Source organism: Cannabis sativa, chromosome 2 (genome assembly GCF_029168945.1).
Source record: "Cannabis sativa cultivar Pink pepper isolate KNU-18-1 chromosome 2, ASM2916894v1, whole genome shotgun sequence".
Taxonomy (NCBI): Eukaryota; Viridiplantae; Streptophyta; class Magnoliopsida; order Rosales; family Cannabaceae; genus Cannabis; species Cannabis sativa.
Genome location: NC_083602.1, coordinates 16,229,901 through 16,251,489, shown reverse-complemented (window position 1 = coordinate 16,251,489; position 21,589 = coordinate 16,229,901). Strand labels below are relative to the sequence as shown.

At 34.9% G+C, this 21,589-nt stretch overlaps 2 protein-coding genes across 2 annotated transcripts; one reads left to right on the top strand and one right to left on the bottom strand.

Moving 5' to 3' along the window:
• Positions 1–7,383: 7,383 nt before the first annotated feature.
• Positions 7,384–8,247, top strand: LOC133034157 (uncharacterized). Its single transcript, XM_061109191.1, has one exon. The coding sequence runs from the start codon at positions 7,384–7,386 to the stop codon at positions 8,245–8,247; it is 864 nt and encodes a 287-aa protein (XP_060965174.1).
• A 795-nt stretch (positions 8,248–9,042) lies between these two features.
• Positions 9,043–12,218, bottom strand: LOC133034799 (uncharacterized). Its single transcript, XM_061110193.1, has 3 exons — positions 11,358–12,218; positions 9,911–10,876; positions 9,043–9,607 (listed from the first exon to the last, which is right to left on the bottom strand). The coding sequence occupies exons 1-3, from the start codon at positions 11,436–11,438 to the stop codon at positions 9,089–9,091; spliced, it is 1,566 nt and encodes a 521-aa protein (XP_060966176.1). The 5' UTR covers positions 11,439–12,218; the 3' UTR covers positions 9,043–9,088.
• Between the last annotated feature and the right edge of the window lie 9,371 nt (positions 12,219–21,589).

The window sequence follows — 21,589 nt, the reverse complement described above, 5'->3', positions numbered from 1 at the left end:
TATCAATATAGGGTGATTATGAAGAACAATGAAGGAAGGTTGGAATCACTATAGAAGGTGTCTCTCATCTACTAGTTGTCAGAGAATGAAATCTAGGTTTGATTTGGTTGAATGAATAGTTGGATGAGATGAGAGCATCATGTTCCTTTTATAGTGTTTCAACTAGGGCTTATGTTTGAATTATATGGATTAAAAAAGAATAAAATATTGGGCAAAAAATCACAAGAGTGGCTGGCCACTTACGGACCAATCTCTAGTTACAATTTTGCCACTTTACTTCAACCACTTATTCTTCTTTCAATAATACCATATTTTCCAATTTTAATTCTATAAATGCCAAAACTATTTATTTAATAATTATAATTAATTATCAAATAAAATTACCATTTATATTATTTATTAATCAGACCATACAAAGTCTCTTAATTAACAAATAGACCCCAAAACCTTTTTTCTTCACAATTAAGCCCTTGCTTAGTGAAAATTCATAAATAAGACATAGTCTAATTTAAGAATTATAATTGATTAATTAAAATCAATTAACTGAGTCTGCAAGCAATATTATCTCAACCAGTGAGGGGACCATGTGCCTATATAACCGAGCTTCCAATAAGTAGATTTAGAATTTACAAAGTAAATTCTCTAACTTATTAATTCCTCATTGCGCCACTATAGATTCGAAATTGAATTGCACTCTCAATTATATAGAACGCTCTATATGTATCAAGATATTAATACGTTATGATTATCCATTGTTACAATCCTAATAGTCAAAGATCCTCTATAGATGATCTACATTGAATAGGGACAAATTTATCGTTCTACCCTTCAATGTATTTTATCCTTAAAACACTTAGTTACCTACAAATGATATTTCAGTAAACTAATATAATTACTGAAATGAGATCTCAATCATTTATCTCTATTCAGCCAAGCTCGAAGGAAATCATTGTTTCACTTCTAAATACTTATAGAAGCTATAGATTCTAAATCTATGATAAGTGCTCCCACTCAATAAACTACCATGTTCCCAAGATATAGATATCCGTCAGAACGATTTATTAGCTTCCACGAACAACTTGAAGAACATAAAGAATACAACTAAGCTGAACCTAATCATATCAGGATTAAGATCCATAGACCTAAGGTCAATCAGTGATATTGACTTAGAAAGATTTAACTGTAAGTTTATGATATCTTATCCAAGTTCAATATCAGTCCAATCCAATGTATACTCCATACAGGGACGGACCCACTGCCCCCCCTGAAAAAAAAAAATCGGGAAAAAAATATATATGTATTTTAATTAGTTACAACATATATTTGTATTAAAAGATGATATTTATAAACATAATAGTAAGCTTGGTGTAATGATTAAGGTAAATGGCAAACAGGTTAGAGGGTAAAGGTTCTAATCCCACTAACTACACTTTATATATTTCTTTTTAAATTTATTTACGCCCCCTCACTTTAAATTCTGGGTCCGCCACTGACTCTATACATCGGATACTGGTAAACTATGCCAATGCAGTGGAAAGGACTAACACTTATCCAAGGTGTAAGTATACCTTATCGCCAATTATCATGTCAGTCTAAATCCAGTTAACTGACAAATCATGGGAATTAAACTTTTGAACATATAATTATGATTATATTTCACTGTGATGACGACACTATAATCATGAACAAATATATATATGTTCTAGACTTAATAGAATTTATACATTAAATATAATCATGAAATAAATCATTTGAACCATGCAACATAAAATAATTTTGGATCTTTTATTAATTAGTAAATTTGATTTTATTGAAATGGGTTTTATTTAAGGCACAAAACCCAACATCAAGTTACGTAAAATACATCGGTGCCAGACTTCCTCACCATGAAATCAAAATTCATTTTCAATGCAAACCTTCCCACTACGTTTTTCAATTGAGTCTTGTTTGTGTACAACTTTCCAACATGTATTTCCCCCAAAAGTGTACCACTAAGAGAAGTTGTATAGACACTATTTTCTTCTATGTCTTCCCTTGTCCAGACAAGAGGTTTGAATTTGTATAAACTTCAAAATATGATGGCACGGTACGACGAGGAGCACCAGGCTGACTGCTACTAGTGCTTGGTGTTTGGTGATTTTCACTACAATGGGTTCTTCTTTCTTACTATGTACGCTAGTTCGTTGGAGGTAGTTCTAACCTCAAAGTAGGTACCTCTACAACTTTATCAACTTACAATTCCATCTCACCATTCTTGTTCAAATCTACAATGGGATCATTATTGTAATAGGGAGCATTAAACTCATCAAACTGATCAAATGAATTGTCAACTCTGTCTTCATCTATATTAGTAGGGGCCTGCTCATTTAAACCTACCATAAGATCTGTTTCTGGGACAATACTGCCAACAACACTTCGTGGGGGGATAGTTGGCGGAGTAGGTCCCAAATTCGCATGCCTCTTAACATTAGTCACAAACAGTGGTAACAACTTCTCCACACGCATTTTTGCCTTCATTCTTAAGAACAATCTTACTTGACTATCTTTCACTAAAACCCCGGCAGTATCATATTGCCTTTCGTGTACATGTAACACACCTCTACTTTTAGTTCATACATAAGAGGGTCTATATCCAACTCTTCATACAAAATTTCATCCATCTTCTATAAAGTAGTGTCAACCTCAAACATTAACATCTTACTTTTTGGGTTATTGAATATCCAATTGAAACCTTCAACTGCTCAAGCCCCATCATATAATACAACCACAAATACAGTTGAATCTGCAAACAAAAATAGAACAAATAATATATTCAGATGTGAAAAATGTCGAGAAATGCATTGTTATTACAACTTATCGCAAAAAATAACACAAAATTCGTCGCTAAAACCCACTTATAGCGACATATTATGGCCATATCGCGAAACATCGCAAACCGCGTCGCTAAATTAAATTATCGCGGTACATCTCAAATCCAAACATGACTATCGCAAACTACGTCGCAACATATTGACAGAAATTATTAAAGGTGATTGAGCCACTATATGTCGGCAACAACATTGCTAGACATCGCGACACGTCGCTAGGCGATATCCTGGACCTTAAAATCTTATACTTATTGTAAAACATTGCAAAACATTGTTAAAACACGAAAAAACTAAAAAAATGCAAATTTACTCAAGTTCATTTTAGGCACTAAAAAGACATAGGAAAAGAAGAATATGGGTAGATCTATTCTTATCATACAAAATACAACTAAACACGACAATAATTGATAAACAAATTACATACTCATAGTTTTTTTTTTAAGTAAGTGTTGGTATAATGAGAGTTTGGGTTGGTCCTTTGCACTTGATGTGGAGTCTGGTGGTCTACCTAAATTGAAACTTTGGCAAGAGGTGCTCCAATTGGTGTTTGTGTGTGTTAGTTTCTAGAGAGAGATAGAGAGAGCGTGACGAGAAAGAGGGGGAGATGAGTTTAGTTTTGTTATTGGAGGGTATAATTGGAACTAAAAAATTAAGGTAGCATATTTTGTCTCATATTTTATAAGGTGGTATATTACGAGGCCATACACAATGTTTAAGCATGGTATATCAAATATCCCTTATTTAATCTATTAGTCTTTATATATATATATATATATATATTTTGTATTGAGTTGTATTTCTTTTGGTCTTTTATTTATCTTATTAATTTTCTTTTATTGATATCTCTGTATTTTTCTAACATTTTAGTCATACTACAATTGTATTTTTATATGTTAGAAAAATATATATTTCTTTCAAATATATATACGCTTTTTTCCCATATATATTTTTCTAAAAAAAAAATAATTAGCAATTTTGCTCGCTGAACTTTTGACAATATTGATTTTGCCCTCTAAATTATAAGGCTTGTTAAGAATTATCCCGATCTTTTACATTTAAATAAATTTAGTCTTTATGATAGGTTACATCCTATTATTCTGTTTAAAAGCTGACGTATTTGTTAATTAGTAATTTTGTCCCTAAACTTTAACAACTATCAAATTGTACCTACTCAAATAAAAATGGGAAAGATTCGATATTTTTCTTTAGTAAATCTAAATAAATTAATTTAGATATTAAAAAAAATTATTTTTAATGATTAAGAAAATTAAAAAAGAAATTTAAAATTTAAAACTAATTAAGCAATGTAAAAAATTATTTATTTATTATGAAAAAAATCATTTAGATTTAAGAAAAATATATTAAAATTTTAATTGTTGTAAAAACTAAATTTTACGGGAACAAACTTGAGTCTATTTTTTTTTTCCTCCAAAATTCTAAATTTGTTTAAGTAAACATAACCTCTTTTAGTTTAATTTCTAATTTTTTTACAAAATAATTTTATATTTTTATTGAATTTTAAATATTTTTTAGATATGAGTTTATAAATATAAATAAGTTTGATTTTTTTTTTCAAGAAAACTTAGTTTGTTTAAATTATTTATTGGATTGTTAATAATTTTAGTTTGATGTTGTAAGATAGGTGTTTATAAATAAAATAAAGTTGGATTTTTTTTTTAAGAATAATTTAGATTTTTTTAAGAATAATTTGGATTTTTTTTTTAAGAATAATTTAGATTTTTTTAAGTAAACTTAATACTTTTTAAATAATTTAATATTTTAATTAGCTTTTAATAATTTTTACATAATTAATAAAATATTATTATTTTTAAAATTAATTTTTTCTAATAAAAAAGAGTAAAATTTATATTATTTTTTTTTTCAGGGAATTACATATTAACTTTTAACGAAACGAAAAAAGATATAATTATACAAGTGTTATATTTTAAGAAATTTTTTTAACAAAATATGTATATTTGACGGTGTAATCAAATAGTATGGAAAGTTTAAAAATAAAAAGGAAAATTTGACATTTTATGCTTAAAAATGACTAATGGTGTTTAATTATACCATCATCCTAAAATTTTTGTAACTATGCTAATCTTACAATGGTAACCCCAAAATGCCCTCTCCTCAAACCGAAAAAAATCAGCCTCTCCTTTCTCTCTCTTTCCCTCTCGTTTGATCTCTCTCTCTCTTCTCGCACTCTCTCTCTTTCACTTTGTCTCTCTTTCTCATTTGCTCTCTCTATCACCGCCGCTGCCGCCGACTGCCACCGCCTGCCACCTCCACCATCTCCACGTCTTGGCCGACTGCCACCTTCAGCATTCTCACCCTCAAAGTCCACTACACTCAACAAAGCAATGGGTAAGTATTTTTCTTAGTAAATAGTGTGGTTTTTTGTTGTATTGTATGGATCTGAACGTTGTTAGTTGTAATTTGTGGCTTTTGTGTCCTTGAAATGCAGGTAGAGTTTGTTCTGAACAGTCTGTGTATTTCTGGATTTTTACGTTTTTTTGCGATTTTATGCGACTTTGTGCGATTATTTGTGCGATTTCATGAGGAAACTGAGGTTAGGGGTGACATGATTAATTTTGGCGACATTGTACGATAGTTATGTGATTTAGTGTGCGATTATGATGTTATGCGATTTGTGTGCGACATTTGTGCAGCATTATGCGATTTTGTCATGTATGTTTTCTTGTGCGATCTTATGCGATTTTGTGTGCGATTATTGTGCGACATGATACTCCAGCATATTATTATTGTATTAGGCGACATTGTGCGACGTCCGTAGTACCTTGTGCGATGTATGTGCGATATTGTATGCTGATTTTTTCTGTTTATTTGTTTGTATTTCTTTGGGACAGATTCATCTGTATTTGTGCCTGTACTGTATGATGGCATTTGGACTTTGGAGGGTTTCAACTGGGTACTTGATTCATCAAAAGTAAGACATTGATATTGGACATTGACTGTACACTGAAAAAGTTGCGTGAAGTTTTGCATGAGGAGTTGGAGGTGGACCCCTTGGTGTATGAATTGAAGTTAGAAGTTCTTTACATGTACATGAAAGGCACTAAGTTTCCACCTGAGGTTTTAGTGAAAGATAGTCAACTACGAGTGTTCTTGAGCATGAAGGCAAAAATGAGTGTGGACAACTTGTTGCCACTATTTGTGACTAAGGTTAAGAAGAATGTGAATTTGGAGTAGACTCCCCGAAATGTAACCCCTAGAAGTGTTGTTGGGACCTTTGTCCCAGAAACTGATCTGGGGGTTGGTTTGGACGAGCAAGTTGGCACTAATGTAGATGATGAGAGAGTGGGTATCGAGTTTCATCATTCAGATGAGTTCGATGCTCCCTTTTACAACAATGATCCTGTGGTTGATTTGGGTGTGGATGATGATGTGGCTACAGATGTATCTCCCCTGAGGATGGAACTAACTCCAAGCAACCAAGTAGAGCGACAAAGAAGACCCCCCGTAGTGAGAATCGCCAAACACCGGGAACTAGTAGCAGTCGGCCAGGTCCTTCTAATAGTGCTCCTGTATCTGAATTTGAAGTTTCTACTAAATTCAAACCTCTAGTGTGGACAAGGGAAGACATAGAGGAAAATAATGTGTATACAACATCTCTTAGTGGTACGCCTTCAGGGGAGATATATCTTGGCAAGTTGTACAAAAACAAGGAAGAATTGAAGAATGTAGTGGGAAGGTATGCACTGAAAAATAATTTTGAGTGGATGGTAAGTAAGTCTGGCACTGATGTGTTTTACGTTACTTGTAAGGATTAAAATTGTAAATGGAGATTAAGGGGAAAGAAAAAGGAACTTTGTGACATGTTTGAGGTTACTGTGTTTCACAACGAACACACATGTAACTTGGATTCTAGACATTCTGATCACCGGCAAGCAGCACCGTGGGTCATTGGTCACATTATTAAGAACAAGTACACATCAGATGGATCTAACTACAAGGCAAAAGACATACAGAGGGATATGTTTGATGAATATGGCATCAAGATGAGTTATGAGAAAGCTTGGAGATGCAGAGAGAAGGCAGTTATGTACAAGAGGGGTACTCCAGCAGAATCTTATACGAAATTATATGGTTACTTCTACATGCTGGAACAGAAGAATCCAGGCACTATTACTGACATTGTCAGCAAGGATAACCGGTTCAAGTACTGTTTCTGGTCACTCGATGCTTGTAGGAAGGGATTTAAGTTTTGTCGTCCTGTGATTAGTATCGACGGAACATTCTTGAAGACGAAGTATGGAGGAACACTGTTAGTTGCTGTTGCGTACGATGCAAACAACCAATTGTTTCCGGTAGCCTTTGCAATTGTTGACAGTGAGAATCATGACTCTTAGAAGTATTTCTTACGGAAGTTAAGGAAGCCATTGGTGAGGTTGAAAATCTTATGTTCATATCGGATAGGCATCAAAGCATTGAACATGCTATTGATGTTGTTTTCCTAGAAGCATGCCACTGTGCATGCTTCAAGCATATTACTATGAATGTCGTTCACAAGTTTAAGACTGATGTATGCAACCAACAAATATGGCTTGCAGCTTACGCATGGAACAAGACGGAATGTGATAGGCATTTTGAGGTGCTGAAACAGATGGACCCTGCCATTGCTACATACGTCGAGCAAATAGGGTTTGAAAAGTGGGCTCGTCCTTATTGTCCAGGCGATCGGTACAACATAATGACAAGCAACGCTGCCGAAAGCTTCAACAAGGTGACAGAAGAATTCAGAAAATATCCAGTAACTATTTTGGTTGACTTCATCAGGTTCACACTTCAAAATTGGTTTGCTTCTCGTCTCGAAAAGGCTAGTAAGTGCGCTACTCCTTTGGCTACTACTTTTGAAAATGATTTAAAGGATCAACACAAAGATGGTATGTTCAGGAGTGTCCTTCGTAATGGTGCCCAATTGTTCAACGTTGGTACGAGTCCTCAAGGTGAGAGAGGTGGTGATGTGAACTTAGTGGAGAGAACATGCACTTGCGGACTTTTCCAAACACTCAAAATCCCTTGTCCCCATGCATGTGCCGTAGCAGTTAGTCAGAATGTGAGCGTGTACACACTTTGCTCTCCATATTACACTAAAGAAACGTGGAAGAAGATCTACGATGCCCCAATTAATATTGTTGGCGAGGAGGATGAGTGGGTACTACCGGAACATATCAAGAACATAAGAATCGGGGTACCAGTGGAGAAAAAACCAGTAGGTCGGCCTAGGAAGAGCAATGCAGGTAGAAGACCGACGAAGCGTCGACCGTCTAGTGGTCAGGTGGTAGTGGAACCTCGTCATTGTTCGCTATGTCACGGTTCAGGGCACAACAGAGCTACATGCAAAGCTCGAGTTTGAACCATTTCTCTAATATTTAAATGAATATGTGTTGTATTGCTGGTTGTTGGATATTGTGCAATTTTCTCCTAGATTAATACTTTTTTGGTTTATTTACCGACTTTTAGGCGACATTATGCGATTACTGTGCGATTTTAACTGACAGGATCTTGATTTTTTAGTTTGTTTTGTTCTGTATTTTTTGGCTATATTATGCGATTATTGTGCGATTTTAGTGCGATGTTAGCTGACAGGATCTTGATTTTTTAGTTTGCTTGGTTCTGTATTTTTTGGCGATATTATGCGATTACTGTGCGATGTTAACTGACAGGATCTTGATTTTTTAGTTTGTTTGGTTCTGTATTTTTTGGCGATATTATGCGATTAATGTGCGATTTTAATGCGATTCCTACTAGAATCATTTTCCAAGATGTCATCATTACCCATAGTTACCGTTATAAGACAGGTATTTATCAAAAATTAAAAAAATAAAGAAATTTATACGAGCAACAATTTAAATAGCTTTAAATTTACTTGTTATATATAATTTTGGTGAGATTATAATACAATTACAAAAGGGGAGTTTATGTGTATAAGAATAACATTACAAAAACCTACAAAAAACTACCATGTTAAGTTCTGGTAAAATAAGTCCACACACCACCTATGTCTAAAGGTGAGCATGTTACCATCATGAACATGCTCCAACGACCGGTCCAGCATCAAGTGCTCAATGTGCTCCATGGCATACACTCCACAATTGCCACTAAATTACTAAATATTAGCAACAATTAAGTTAAATAATTCATAATGGAGTGCAAAATTAAATAAATTACTCAAAATATACAAAAAAAAAAGAGATTCACCTGCTCTTCGTTTGTGGTGCAACCTCAGAGATAACTCGTCTATAATGTAGGGGTAGGAACTGACTGAGATCGCCCAAGTTCACCGGATGTACATAATTGTTGTATGGGAAATAACCGCTAGCTCGAATTAGATTCGCAAATAGCTCGCTGTAAGGCTTCAAATATGACTCCATGGCTGCCTCAACGATGCCACCAATATCAAAATCATATACAATGATCTCCCAGTTGTCAATATCCACCTCAACTGCCACCCAGTGGCGCTCTTTGGGAAGGTGCAACACAAAGTATATGTAATCCTGGTTCTCCCAACATGGCAAGTATCTGTGCGGTATCCCCTGCACGTAATTCATAACGCCCTCATCCCATTTCATCTTGCTCTTGTCACCCTCATAGAAATTCCAATACATGGCAAAGATCTGTGGAGCAGATGTGTCCAAAACTACACCTTTTCGAGTGTAGACTTCTGGGTACAGGGTCCGTCTTCTTCTCAATAAGTGTGCCATGGCATCAAGTTGCTGTGTTCCAAAAGAAAACAGTAAGACAGCTATCGCATAAAAGTCGCACAAATATCGCAGGAAATCGCACAAAGAAATTACCAAAATTGTTTCAAAAATTGCACAAACATCGTAAGTTTATCGCACATAAGTCGCAAAAAAATACCTAAAATTAGTGAATAATCGCACACACATCGCACATAAATCGCATAAAAGTCGCATACACAGATTAAACATAAAGTGCAAACATCGCATATAAATCGCATATAAGTCGCACAAACATTTAAAAACACAATAAATTAATTCTGTTAAGAAATAACTTACAGCATCGTCGAGCCATTCGTTCAGCACCATCAATTTCACGAACCAGGATCTAGTGGCTTTGCCAGTGTGAACATCCCTAGGACGGTCGTTGTCCCTAGCATAAGTGATCCACTTCTGGAAAAATTTTAACAGCCGGGAGTCCGCCGGTTTCAGTGTGTCTACTACCACGGGCCCATGTCGTTGTTTCTTCTTCCCAGCTGTGTAGTCATTCAAGAAAACTGGCTTCCGCTTTCGCCTAACCCTGCAGAACTCCACCTCAGCTGGTGGCCCCTGCAACTCTTCCACATCCTGAGATTTTCTATCACCCAGCGAAATGACAATGGCGTTTGCAGGAGTAGCAGGAACGTCACATACGTCAGGTTGCCAATCTTCTGGGTAGACATCATCATCATCATCATATGTCGGCGGTGATGGATGTACCGTCTGTAATGGCTCTGCCGTGTCTGATGGATGTGTGGGGTCTGATTGATGTGCCGGCCCTGATGGTTGTGTCGGCTCCGAAGGCTGCTTCTGTAACAAACTTATCACGGTCGCAATTTGATCCATGATAAGATTCTTCATCTCTTTCTGACTTCTCTTGAAGTCAGCCTTCATCTCAGTCTGGGCAGTGAGAATCGCAAGTTGTTGCGCTTCTACCTTCTCCAATCTCTTAGCCAACAAGAGGTAGTCGGAGTCATTGGCTGGAGCAGAGCTTGGGGGCACAGTGGCAAGCGTTGGGGGCACAGTGGCAGATGTGGAGGCGTCTGGTGTTTCTTTGGGTGGGGATGGTGGAATAATTTTAGACCTTTTCACATAATCTGCCACCCGTTCGGCTTGGGTCTGGAATGCGGTCGAATCTTGCGCCCCGACTTGCGTTTCTTCGACCTCATCCAACCCCATTTCCACCGTGGGGACATCACCCTCACAATTGCTCTTCCAATAGTCCACCTCCCAATTCCGAGGATACAAAATTTGAAGAACAACCATCTGAAAAAAAAATGAAAAAAATATTAATTATCGCACAAACATCGCATACACGTCGCATAAAATTGCAGAAAAGATCAGGTTGGTATACAACATAGTAAAGTCGCACAAATATCGCATATATGTCGCATAAAATCGCAGAAAATAGCAGAGCCGTATTCAGCATAGTAAAATCGCACAAAAATCGCACGAAAATCGCATAAACTCGCAAAATAAAACAGTGGCAAATGAAAAAATGTCTAAATCGCACAAAAATCGCATTGAAATCGCATAAACTCGCAAAATAAAAAAGTGGCAAATGAAAAAATGTCTAAATCGCACAAAAATCGCATTGAAATCGCATAGACTCGCAAAATGTAACAGAGGTAAATGAAAAAACATGTTTAAATCACAGAAAAATCGCATTGAAATCGCATAAAATCGTTGAAAATCACAGTTTAGCAAAACAAATACCAAAACAACAAAGAAAGTCAGATTGACATACCCTTTTCTCAAATAGTGTAGCGACATCAAGTTGCTTCACATCATGTTTCGTAACCGTGTTGGGGGTGCTCCAATTCAACATTCGAGGGAATCTAGTCCCTCTTCACTGCCCGTACTTCTTCCCCAAATCTTACATCACCTCAAAGGCCTAGTATTGTAGCGCCGGTGCATATCCGTAGACATTGTACTTCGCCTCTGGTTGAGTAATTTTTTTCTCCTTCTTCCCTTTCTTCTTATCCTTAGTAGATTTATCAAGGTAGTTCTTCCTCAGGTCAGTCATACTTTTGGCTGTGGATGACAACAACTTCTGATATGAAAGAAGGCCCCACGGATATTCGAAGAACTTCTCCTCGTTTTCTACTAACTTCACCATATCCGACCATACATAAACACCCTCAGCCCTTGATAGTAGCACACCTTCAACAAATGCACACAGCCCCGGCTTGTACACGTTGTCGGCCACATCGCACGCCTCAAAAGCTAGCCAAAGGGTTTTGAAAGTGACCCGTTTGGCATTATTGAGGTAGTCCCGCAATATCCGATCAGACTCACATAGTGTAGTCAATTCTTCAGTCGAGGGGCCACCGCTCTGTTGGAATTTATTTTACCAGGATCTTAGATCTACTCACAAGTATGTTTATTAACACCCTAAATATGAACTTTCTAAAACGATGAAATAAACACGTATAAAGTTTAAGAAACCTTACATTGGGTGTAGCGGAATTAAATGACTCCTTCCGTTCAGATCTCTAACCCTTGTATCCTTTCTGTAGCAGAGTATTATCAAGATCTGAACCTGGATCTCTTTCTCTGAATCCTGGATGCTGAAACTCCTTTGCTGATGATCTTTCTTCACGATCTTCCTCACTATGATTGAGGTATTGCTTGCTGTGTGTGGGCACTACTCTAATCACTAAGGTAAGTTCGAAATATGAAGGAAGAAGAGAGAGAGAGAGAGAGAGAGAGAGAGAGAGGGTGGCGGCCAAGGAAGAGAGAGAAGGCTCAGGTTTTTCTGATTCAGAAGTGTAATTTTCCTGAAGCCTTCACTATCTATTTATAGCATTCCACTAGGGTTAGGTTTGAATTATTTGGCATTAAAATAATGAAAATATCAGTTTAAAATGCGTACAAAAGTGGCCGGCCATGGCTTGATGGATTTGGGCCTTGCTTTTTGCAATTTTGTAATTTTAACACTTTTGTATCTCATTTTCTCAAAAATGCCAATTTCCTAATTCAACCATTTAAATGCCAATTCTAATTATTTAATAACTATAAATAATTATTAAATAATATTGTCATTTATCATATTTATTAATTGAACCATACAAAGTATCATAATTAACAAATATGCCCCTAATCACTCTTTCTTTACAATTTCTCCCTTACTTAGTAAAAATTTCACAAATAGACATTGTCTAATTTGTGAATTATAATTGATTAATCAAAACCAATTACATGAGTCTTACAAGCAATATTATCTCAACTAGTGCGGAGACCATGGGTCTATATAACCGAGCTTCCAATAAGTAGATCAAGAATTTAGCACTAAAATTCACTAACTTATTAATTCTTCGTTGAATCCACGCATAGAACTTAGAATTGCACTCTCAGTATATAGAATGCTCTATATGTTCCACCATATAGACGCATCATTAGTTATCCATTGTTATAATCCTAATTTGATCAATGATCCTCTATATGAATGATCTACACTGTAAATGGATTAGATTACCGTAACACCCTACTATGTATTTTATCCTTAAAACACTTGACCCCGTATAAATGATATTTCAGCTTATGTGAAATGAGTACTCCACCATTTATGTTCGTTTGGTCAAGCTCGAAGGAGATCATCCTTTGCTTACTATTCGCCAGATAGAAGCTATAGATTCCATGTTTATGCTAGCGCTCCCACTCAATTGCACTATCGTGTTCCCAAAATGTACGTATCACCCTGACCTAAAAGTAGGCTTAACTAACAAATCAAAGAACATGAATAGCCTTTCAAGATTGAGCCTAATCATAACAGGATTAAGAACATTTGATCTAGGATCAACTTGGCGATATTGACTTGAATAGATTTTACGGTAAGTTTAATTAAATCTAAGTCAAAGTTCAATATCGGTCCCTTCCGATGCATACTCCATGCATCCAACCTGAGCTTTACTTTAACCAATGTTCTGGAAAGAACATAGCATTTCTCCAAATGCAAGTAAACTCTTGTTGTAGATTATCATATCAGTAAAACCTTGTGTCTGATAAATCTAGGAAACTTTATTCACATAGTCATGTTTACTTTCCAATGTGATGACAACACAATAAACAGGATCAAGTATGTGAAAAGGGTTTAAGATAAATTTATAAATTAAATAGATAAGCAATTGATAAAGTGAACCAAAACATACACAAATGGATACAAAATACGTCTGTTTCTTTATTGATGTTGAATAAAATAGATTACATTGAAATGGAGTTTTTTTTAGGGCATAAAACCTAACAAACTCCCACTTGCACTAATATAAAACTAATTAGTACATATCAATTAATCCTAAATTCTGACGGTGCTTTTCAAAGGCTGTCACGGCCAGGACTTTGGTAAATGGATCAACTAGGTTGTCCTCTGTGTCAACTTTCTCAACTAGTACATCCCCTCTTGCCACGCATTCTCTGATAATGTGATACTTCCTTTCAATGTGTTTGCTTCTCTTGTGGCTTCGAGGTTCTTTACTGTTTGCTATTGCTCCATTGTTATCACAAAGTAAGACCAGAGGCTTTTCCATTCCAGGAACAACACCTATACTGGTGAAGAACTTTCTTAGCCAGACAAGTTCTTTAGCAGCTTCGGCCGCAGCTATGTATTCAGCTTCCATAGTTGAGTCCGATATCGCGGTTTGTTTAGCACTTCTCCAAACCACTGCTCCACCCCCAAGAGTAAACACCATCCCAGATGTAGATTTCCTGTCTTCAAGACTTGCCTGGAAATCTGAATCAGTGTAGCCTATGGGATTTAAAGCACCACCCTTGTAGACTAACAAAAGATTCCTTGTACTCTTCAAGTATTTCAGAATATACTTAACTGCATTCCAATGTTCATGTCCTGGATTAGACTGATACTTGCTCACGATTCCCACTGCATAACAGATGTCAGGTCTAGTGCATAACATTGCATACATTAGACTTCCAACTGCAGAGGCATAGGGAATTTTCGCCATGTCCTCTATCTCTTGAGGATCAGTCGGAGACTGTTCCTTAGATAGACGAATACCATATCTAGAAGGCATATTTTCCCCATTGGTGTTATTCATGGAGAATCTCTCTAAGACTTTGTCTATGTAGGTTGTTTGAGAGAGAGCAAGAGATCTGTTCTTCCGGTTTCTGATAATCTGAATACCAAGAACATAGGCTGCTTCACCCAAATCTTTCATATCGAATTGAGTGTTGAGCCATTCCTTGATGTGAGTCATTTTCTTGACATTGTTTCCAATAATCAAAATGTCATCAACATAAAGGACCAGGAATACTACTACTTGGTCTTCCTTGAGTTGGTAAACACAAGGTTCATCTTCATTCTGAAGAAAGCCGTAGGTCTTGATGATTTCATCAAACCTTTTGTTCCATGAGCGAGAAGCTTGCTTAAGTCCATAGATAGACCTATTTAATTTGCAAACCTTCTTTTCCTGCCCAGGAAGAACATAACCTTCTGGTTGCTCCATATAGATGGTTTCTTCAAGTACCCCATTAAGGAAGGCAGTCTTGACATCCATTTGCCAGATTTCATAATCGAAAGCAGCAGCTATGGAGAGAAGAATTCGGATGGATTTGAGCATGGCAACAGGACTAAAAGTTTCCTCATAGTCCACGCCTTCTCTTTGGGTATAACCCTTGGCTACAAGTCTAGCTTTAAAAGTTTCGACTTCGCCTCCAGCTCCTCTTTTCTTCTTGTAAACCCACTTGCATCCTATCGGATGATAGTCGTCAGGTGCGTCTACATATTCCCAGACTTTGTTCTTTTTCATGGAATCCATGCCGGCCGACCATCGTTTCCGTTGCGGACTAGCCATTGCCTGTTTATAGGTTAATGGATCGTCTTCAATACCGTCACCTACGACCATATTGATTTCACCATCCAAGCCATAACGAGCAGGTTTTGTTGAAACCCTCCCACTACGACGAGGTGCGGTGATCTTCTGAACAGAAACTTCAGTAGTAGATTTCTCAGTTGGTTCAACTGAGGGAGTGGGATTGTCCTCTTCACGTGTGGAAGAGAACGGAACATTGGAAGGACTTATATCTGAAAGCATTTCCTCCAACACTACTTTACTTTGTGATTTGAAATTCTTAATATAGTCATCTTCAAGGAAAGTTGTGTTTGTAGAAACAAACACTTTATCATCCTTGCGACTATAAAATAGTCCACCCCTAGTCTCTTTAGAATTACCGACAAACATGCAAACTTCAAATCGTGATTCAAGTTTGCCGTCTTTCTTTCTTAAGACATGAGCAGGGCACCCCCAGATTCTGTAATGGCGTAAACTAGGTGTACGACCAATCCATAGTTCTAAGGGTGTCTTAGGGATTGATTTAGATGGAACAACATTTAAAATGTCGGTTGCCATCTGAATTGCATATCCCCAAAAGGACGTAGGTAGAGTTGAAAAACTAAGCATGGACCTAACCATTTCCAAAAGCGTGCGATTCCGTCTTTCTGCAATTCCATTTTTCTGTGGAGTGCTAGGGGCGGTTAATTGGGATTCAATTCCAAGTTCAATTAAATGATCTTTGAACTGCATATCCATATATTCTCCACCCCTATCAGTTCGCAAGATCTTTAATGTTTTACCTAATTGGTTTTGAGCCAATGCGTGAAATTCCTGAAATTTTGCGAATGTTTCAGATTTCTTATGCATAAGGTAAAGATGTCCATATCTAGAGTAATCGTCAATGAAAGTGACAAAGTACTCATAACTGCCTCGGGCTTTGACATTCAAAGGTCCGCAGACATCGGGATGTACTAACCCTAGGGGTTGTTTGGCACGCTCTCCCTTTGCAGAGAAAGAACGTTTAGTCATTTTTCCTTCTAGGCAAGACTCGCATATTGGCAGTTCACCTAAGACGACATTTTTCAATGGACCGTCTTTGGTTAGCCTATTGAGTCTATCAAAGCCTATATGACCTAAACGTAAATGCCATAGATATGTTTCATTATCATTAGCGATCTTTTGCTTTTTGTGGTTTCTACGTTTAGCTACTTTGAAAAGTTCGTTATGAAGGGCAAATGGTGTTTCTGGTCTAAGAACATAAAGCCCCTATTCCATGGATGCAACACAAATCTGAATATCATTTCGAGAAATGGTAGAACCAGAATTCGAAAAATCTAATTTGTATTGTTGCAATTGTAAGCATGAAACAGAAACCAAGTTTCTACTGAAATTTGGAATGTATAAGACATTGTCTAATTCCAAAATTCTGTTTTGAAACTTGAGTTTGGCTTTTCCTCTAGCTCTAACCGAAACCATTTCGCCATTACCAACTTTAAGTTTCAACTCTTCGGATTTCAAATAATTCCAATTCTCAAGCAATTGAAATGAACAACTTACATGGTTTGTAGACCCAGAATCAAGAATCCAAATGGATTTATCATTCTCTAACACACATGATTCGAAGACTAAAGCATTTCTGCTTATTCGTTTGTTAATTGTTGTTCTTGCTGGTTCATTTTGTTGTGAAGTATAACTTGAGGAAGTGGAATCACTTTCTCTTATCTTCTCAACTAAGCTTGAAGTAGTAGGATTTATGGAGTTATGAACTATTTGCTCTTCAGAGTGAACAATTCCCAGCTTACCTGCTTTCTGGAATTTAAAGTCCATCATGAGCATATGTGAAGTATTACTCTGACAAGGAGTTTATAACTTCAAGTTCAATTGCTAAGATATTAACTAGGAGTGGAATGGGAAGAGGATTATAGACACTACAAAACATCAATAAAACAGAAGTAAGGTTTTGGTTCAAAATTCATACACAAGTTCAGAAAATAACAAGTAATGACATATGTTATAGAAATACTAAATCTAACATAGTTTATTTTCCAAGGTTTCCAACATAATGAAATACAGTGTCCCGGTAGGCGATAGTCAATGATAACATTAGTTGAATAGAGTTGTCAGCTCATCTAAAATTAAACATTTTATCAACCTTTTATTCGATCAAAATGAAATCCAACGTTGTGCCGGTAAGCGAGAGTCAAGGTTATTCTCATTTTATGAGCTTCCACCATTGTTTCATGTTTTATGAGTTTATCTCTAAGTAGTCACCGTAGGGGAGAGTCTAAATAGAGACGAAAACTCACAAAACACTTATCAGCTGAAATCTTACGGTGTTAAAAGTGTTCAACGAATAACCATCCATAGGGGGACGAAGTCTAGCGTCTCGAGGTTATATTGAAAAAATTTAACTATTGTAAGACCAACAATGGAGATCGAATATCTTTTGATTAAAAGCTCATTATTTTTTTAAAAAAATATGTATTTTGTATAATCATATTATTCGATATTATAATAATGAAAAATTACAAATTAAAGTTGGTTTAAATAAAAAAATTAACTTTAATTAATTTTTAATTATTATTTAATTTGAAAAATAAATTCAAATAAATATCGAACAAGTTCCATAATATAATAATGAAAAATTACAAATCAAAGTTGGTTTAAATAAAAAATCAACTTTAATTAATTTTCAATTATTAATTAAATTCAAAAAATAAATTCGAATAATAAATGGAACAAATTTGAAAATATCTTGTTTAAGTTGTTTTAGAAGAATCTAAAAAATCAACTTAAATATCTTTCAAATCAGATTTAATTAAATTAAAATTAAGTTGTAACCACTTAATTTGAAGATATTCCATTTTAAGTTAATATTCGAAAAGATATTAACTTAAAAAATATCTAAAGAATCTTAATAACCAATGCCTAAAATTCCTCAACTTAATTTTGAAATTTTAAATCTAAAAGATATTCAGATTTAAGTTGGTTAGTTGTAGATAACTAAATATCAACTTAAATAGGAATATTTAATGAAAAATTTAAATTAAGCTTCAGAAAGAATCTAGATGGTTATAATTTTATATTTAATTAAATACAAGAAAATACATATAGTTTAGCTTAGAATATAAAATTCTTTAAACTATGGTTTTCTTAAATTAATTTCAAAATAAATGAAATTAATTATGTTGCTAATCAATTTTATTAGGTTAAACTAGTGTAATTAACCTAGTACAGTTATTCAAATCAGGCAAATGGGCCTTCACAATTGGGGTGGTTCATGTGAGGGGGTGCTGGGTTCAGTATGTTGTACCCACTACTATGGCTCCCAACTCTCACACAAGGCCCAAAAGAGAGGAATTTAACCTTAAAATGAACAACTGTTATTAATTGACTAAGCCCAAAAACTAAATGGGCCTAAATAAAATCTATCAAGAACTATGACATTTTATTTAGCAACACCAACCTATATGCATCTATAGTGAAATTAAACACATAGGCTCACACAGGCACACTTTGGATGGGTCCTATCATGATGCTAGGTCATACACAGATGAAAGAAGATTGTAAATATACCTGTTACAAATTATTAACTTGACCAAGGGAGCCATGAGTTAAAATCAGATCATTGGATCTGTCAACAAGTTAACCATGGTTATTTGCAATCAAGCAATAATAGGTTTTGAAAGCTTACACACAAGCTAAAACACATACTCCTGCAACAAGGTTAGCTGGATAGTTGGATGTAGGATTTATTTAATTTTAAATTAAATTATTAATTTCAAAATAATTAATTAAATAAAAAAAAATAATTTTCGAAATTTTTTTAAAAAAAATTTGAAAAATTCGAAAAATTTAAAAAAAATTTAAATTTAAAATTAAACCTACAATTTTAAAAAATTAGGTTTCAACCAACCTAAATATCATTTCAAAATTTGCTAACTACTTTTAAAATTTAAATGTTATTTTATAAATAAAAATTAAATAAAAAATTAAAAAAGATAAATGAATATCTTTTTCAGATTTTAAATGTAATTTAAATAAATAAAATAACAAAATTTAAAAGTTAGCAAAATATCTTATCCTTTTAAAAATTGCATGATTATAGTTATCTTATTTTAAATTTAAATAAGGTCAAATTATTTAAAAAAAAATTAATTTAAAAAATTTAAAATCTGACCTTAAATTTAAAAATAAGATAAGATATAATCAAATTTTAAAAATAAGATATATTATTAAGCAAATAAGATAGATACTAACTATTTTTAAATTTAAATTACACTAATATCTTGAATTAAATTTAAAAAATATTAAATTAATTCAAAATGATTATTAGAATTGAATTAGGAATAGTAATAGTATAAATACAGAACTACACAAAAAATCGGAAGTTAATTCCATGAAAAAGCATGAAAAAACGAAGAAAACGAAAAAATTGCGAGCTGTACGGACGGGATGATGTGCATACCCGTCCGCGCGCGCATGGGTGTGATCTGGGCGAGTTTGTGCGGCGGAATCATGTCGTGAATGATTTTCGCGATTTTCGCGCGCGCATGCAAGTTTCAGCACAACTCCGATTTTTTCGAATCTTCAAAAAATCATAACTAATTCAAATTAAATCAAAATTGAGTATTGTAAAAAAGTAACTTGCTTAATTTTTTCCATACTATCCAATAAAAATAATTCCAGAAACAGATATTCAATTATTTTTAACGAAAATTTACAAACACCAATCAATCATCAAATAACACTCAATACACATGATACCATCCAAAAACAAACAAACAATCGTTTTAAAGTCCAAATTTCTTGCAAGTAAATCAATTACCATGGCTCTGAGGCCAGTTGTTGGAATTTATTTTACCAGGATCTTAGATCTACTCACTATGTTTATTAACACCCTAAATATGAACTTTCTAAAACGATGAAATAAACACGTACAAAGTTTAAGAAACTTTACATTGGGTGCAGCGGAATTAAATGACTCCTTCCGTTCAGATCTCTAACCCTTGTATCCTTTCTGTAGCAGAGTATTATCAAGATCTGAACCTGGATCTCTTTCTCTGAGTCCTTGATGCTGAAACTCCTTTGCTGATGATCTTTCTTCACGATCTTCCTCACTATGATTGAGGTATTGCTTGCTGTGTGTGGGCACTACTCTAATCACTAAGGTAAGTTCGAAATATGAAGGAAGAAGAGAGAGAGAGAGAGGGTGGCGGCCAAGGAAGAGAGAGAAGGCTCAGGTTTTTCTGATTCAGAAGTGTAATTTTTCTGAAGCCTTCACTATCTATTTATAGCATTCCACTAGGGTTAGGTTTGAATTATTTGGCATTAAAATAATGAAAATATCAGTTTAAAATGCCTACAAAAGTGGTCAGTCATGGCTTGATGGATTTGGGCCTTGCTTTTTACAATTTTGCAATTTTAACACTTTTGTATCTGATTTTCTCAAAAATGCCAATTTCCTAATTCAACCATTTAAATGCCAATTCTAATTATTTAATAACTATAAATAATTATTAAATAATATTGTCATTTATCATATTTATTAATTGAACCATATAAAGTATCATAATTAACAAATATGCCCCTAATCACTCTTTCTTTACAATTTCGCTCTTACTTAGTGAAAATTTCACAAATAGACATTGTCTAATTTGTGAATTATAATTGATTAATCAAAACCAATTACATGAGTCTTACAAACAATATTATCTCAACTAGTGCGGGGACCATGGGTCTATATAACCGAGCTTCCAATAAGTAGATCAAGAATTTAGCACTAAAATTCACTAACTTATTAATTCTTCGTTGAATCCACGCATAGAACTTAGAATTGCACTCTCAGTATATAGAATGCTCTATATGTTCCACCATATAGACGCATCATTAGTTATCCATTGTTATAATCCTAATTTGATCAATGATCCTCTATATGAATGATCTACACTGTAAAGGGATTAGATTACCGTAACACCCTACTATGTATTTTATCCTTAAAACACTTGACCCCGTATAAATGATATTTCAGCTTATGTGAAATGAGTACTCCACCATTTATGTTCGTTTGGTCAAGCTCGAAGGAGATCATCCTTTGCTTACTATTCGCCAGATAGAAGCTATAGATTCCATGTTTATGGTAGCGCTCCCACTCAATTGCACTACCGTGTTCCCAAAATGTGCGTATCACCCT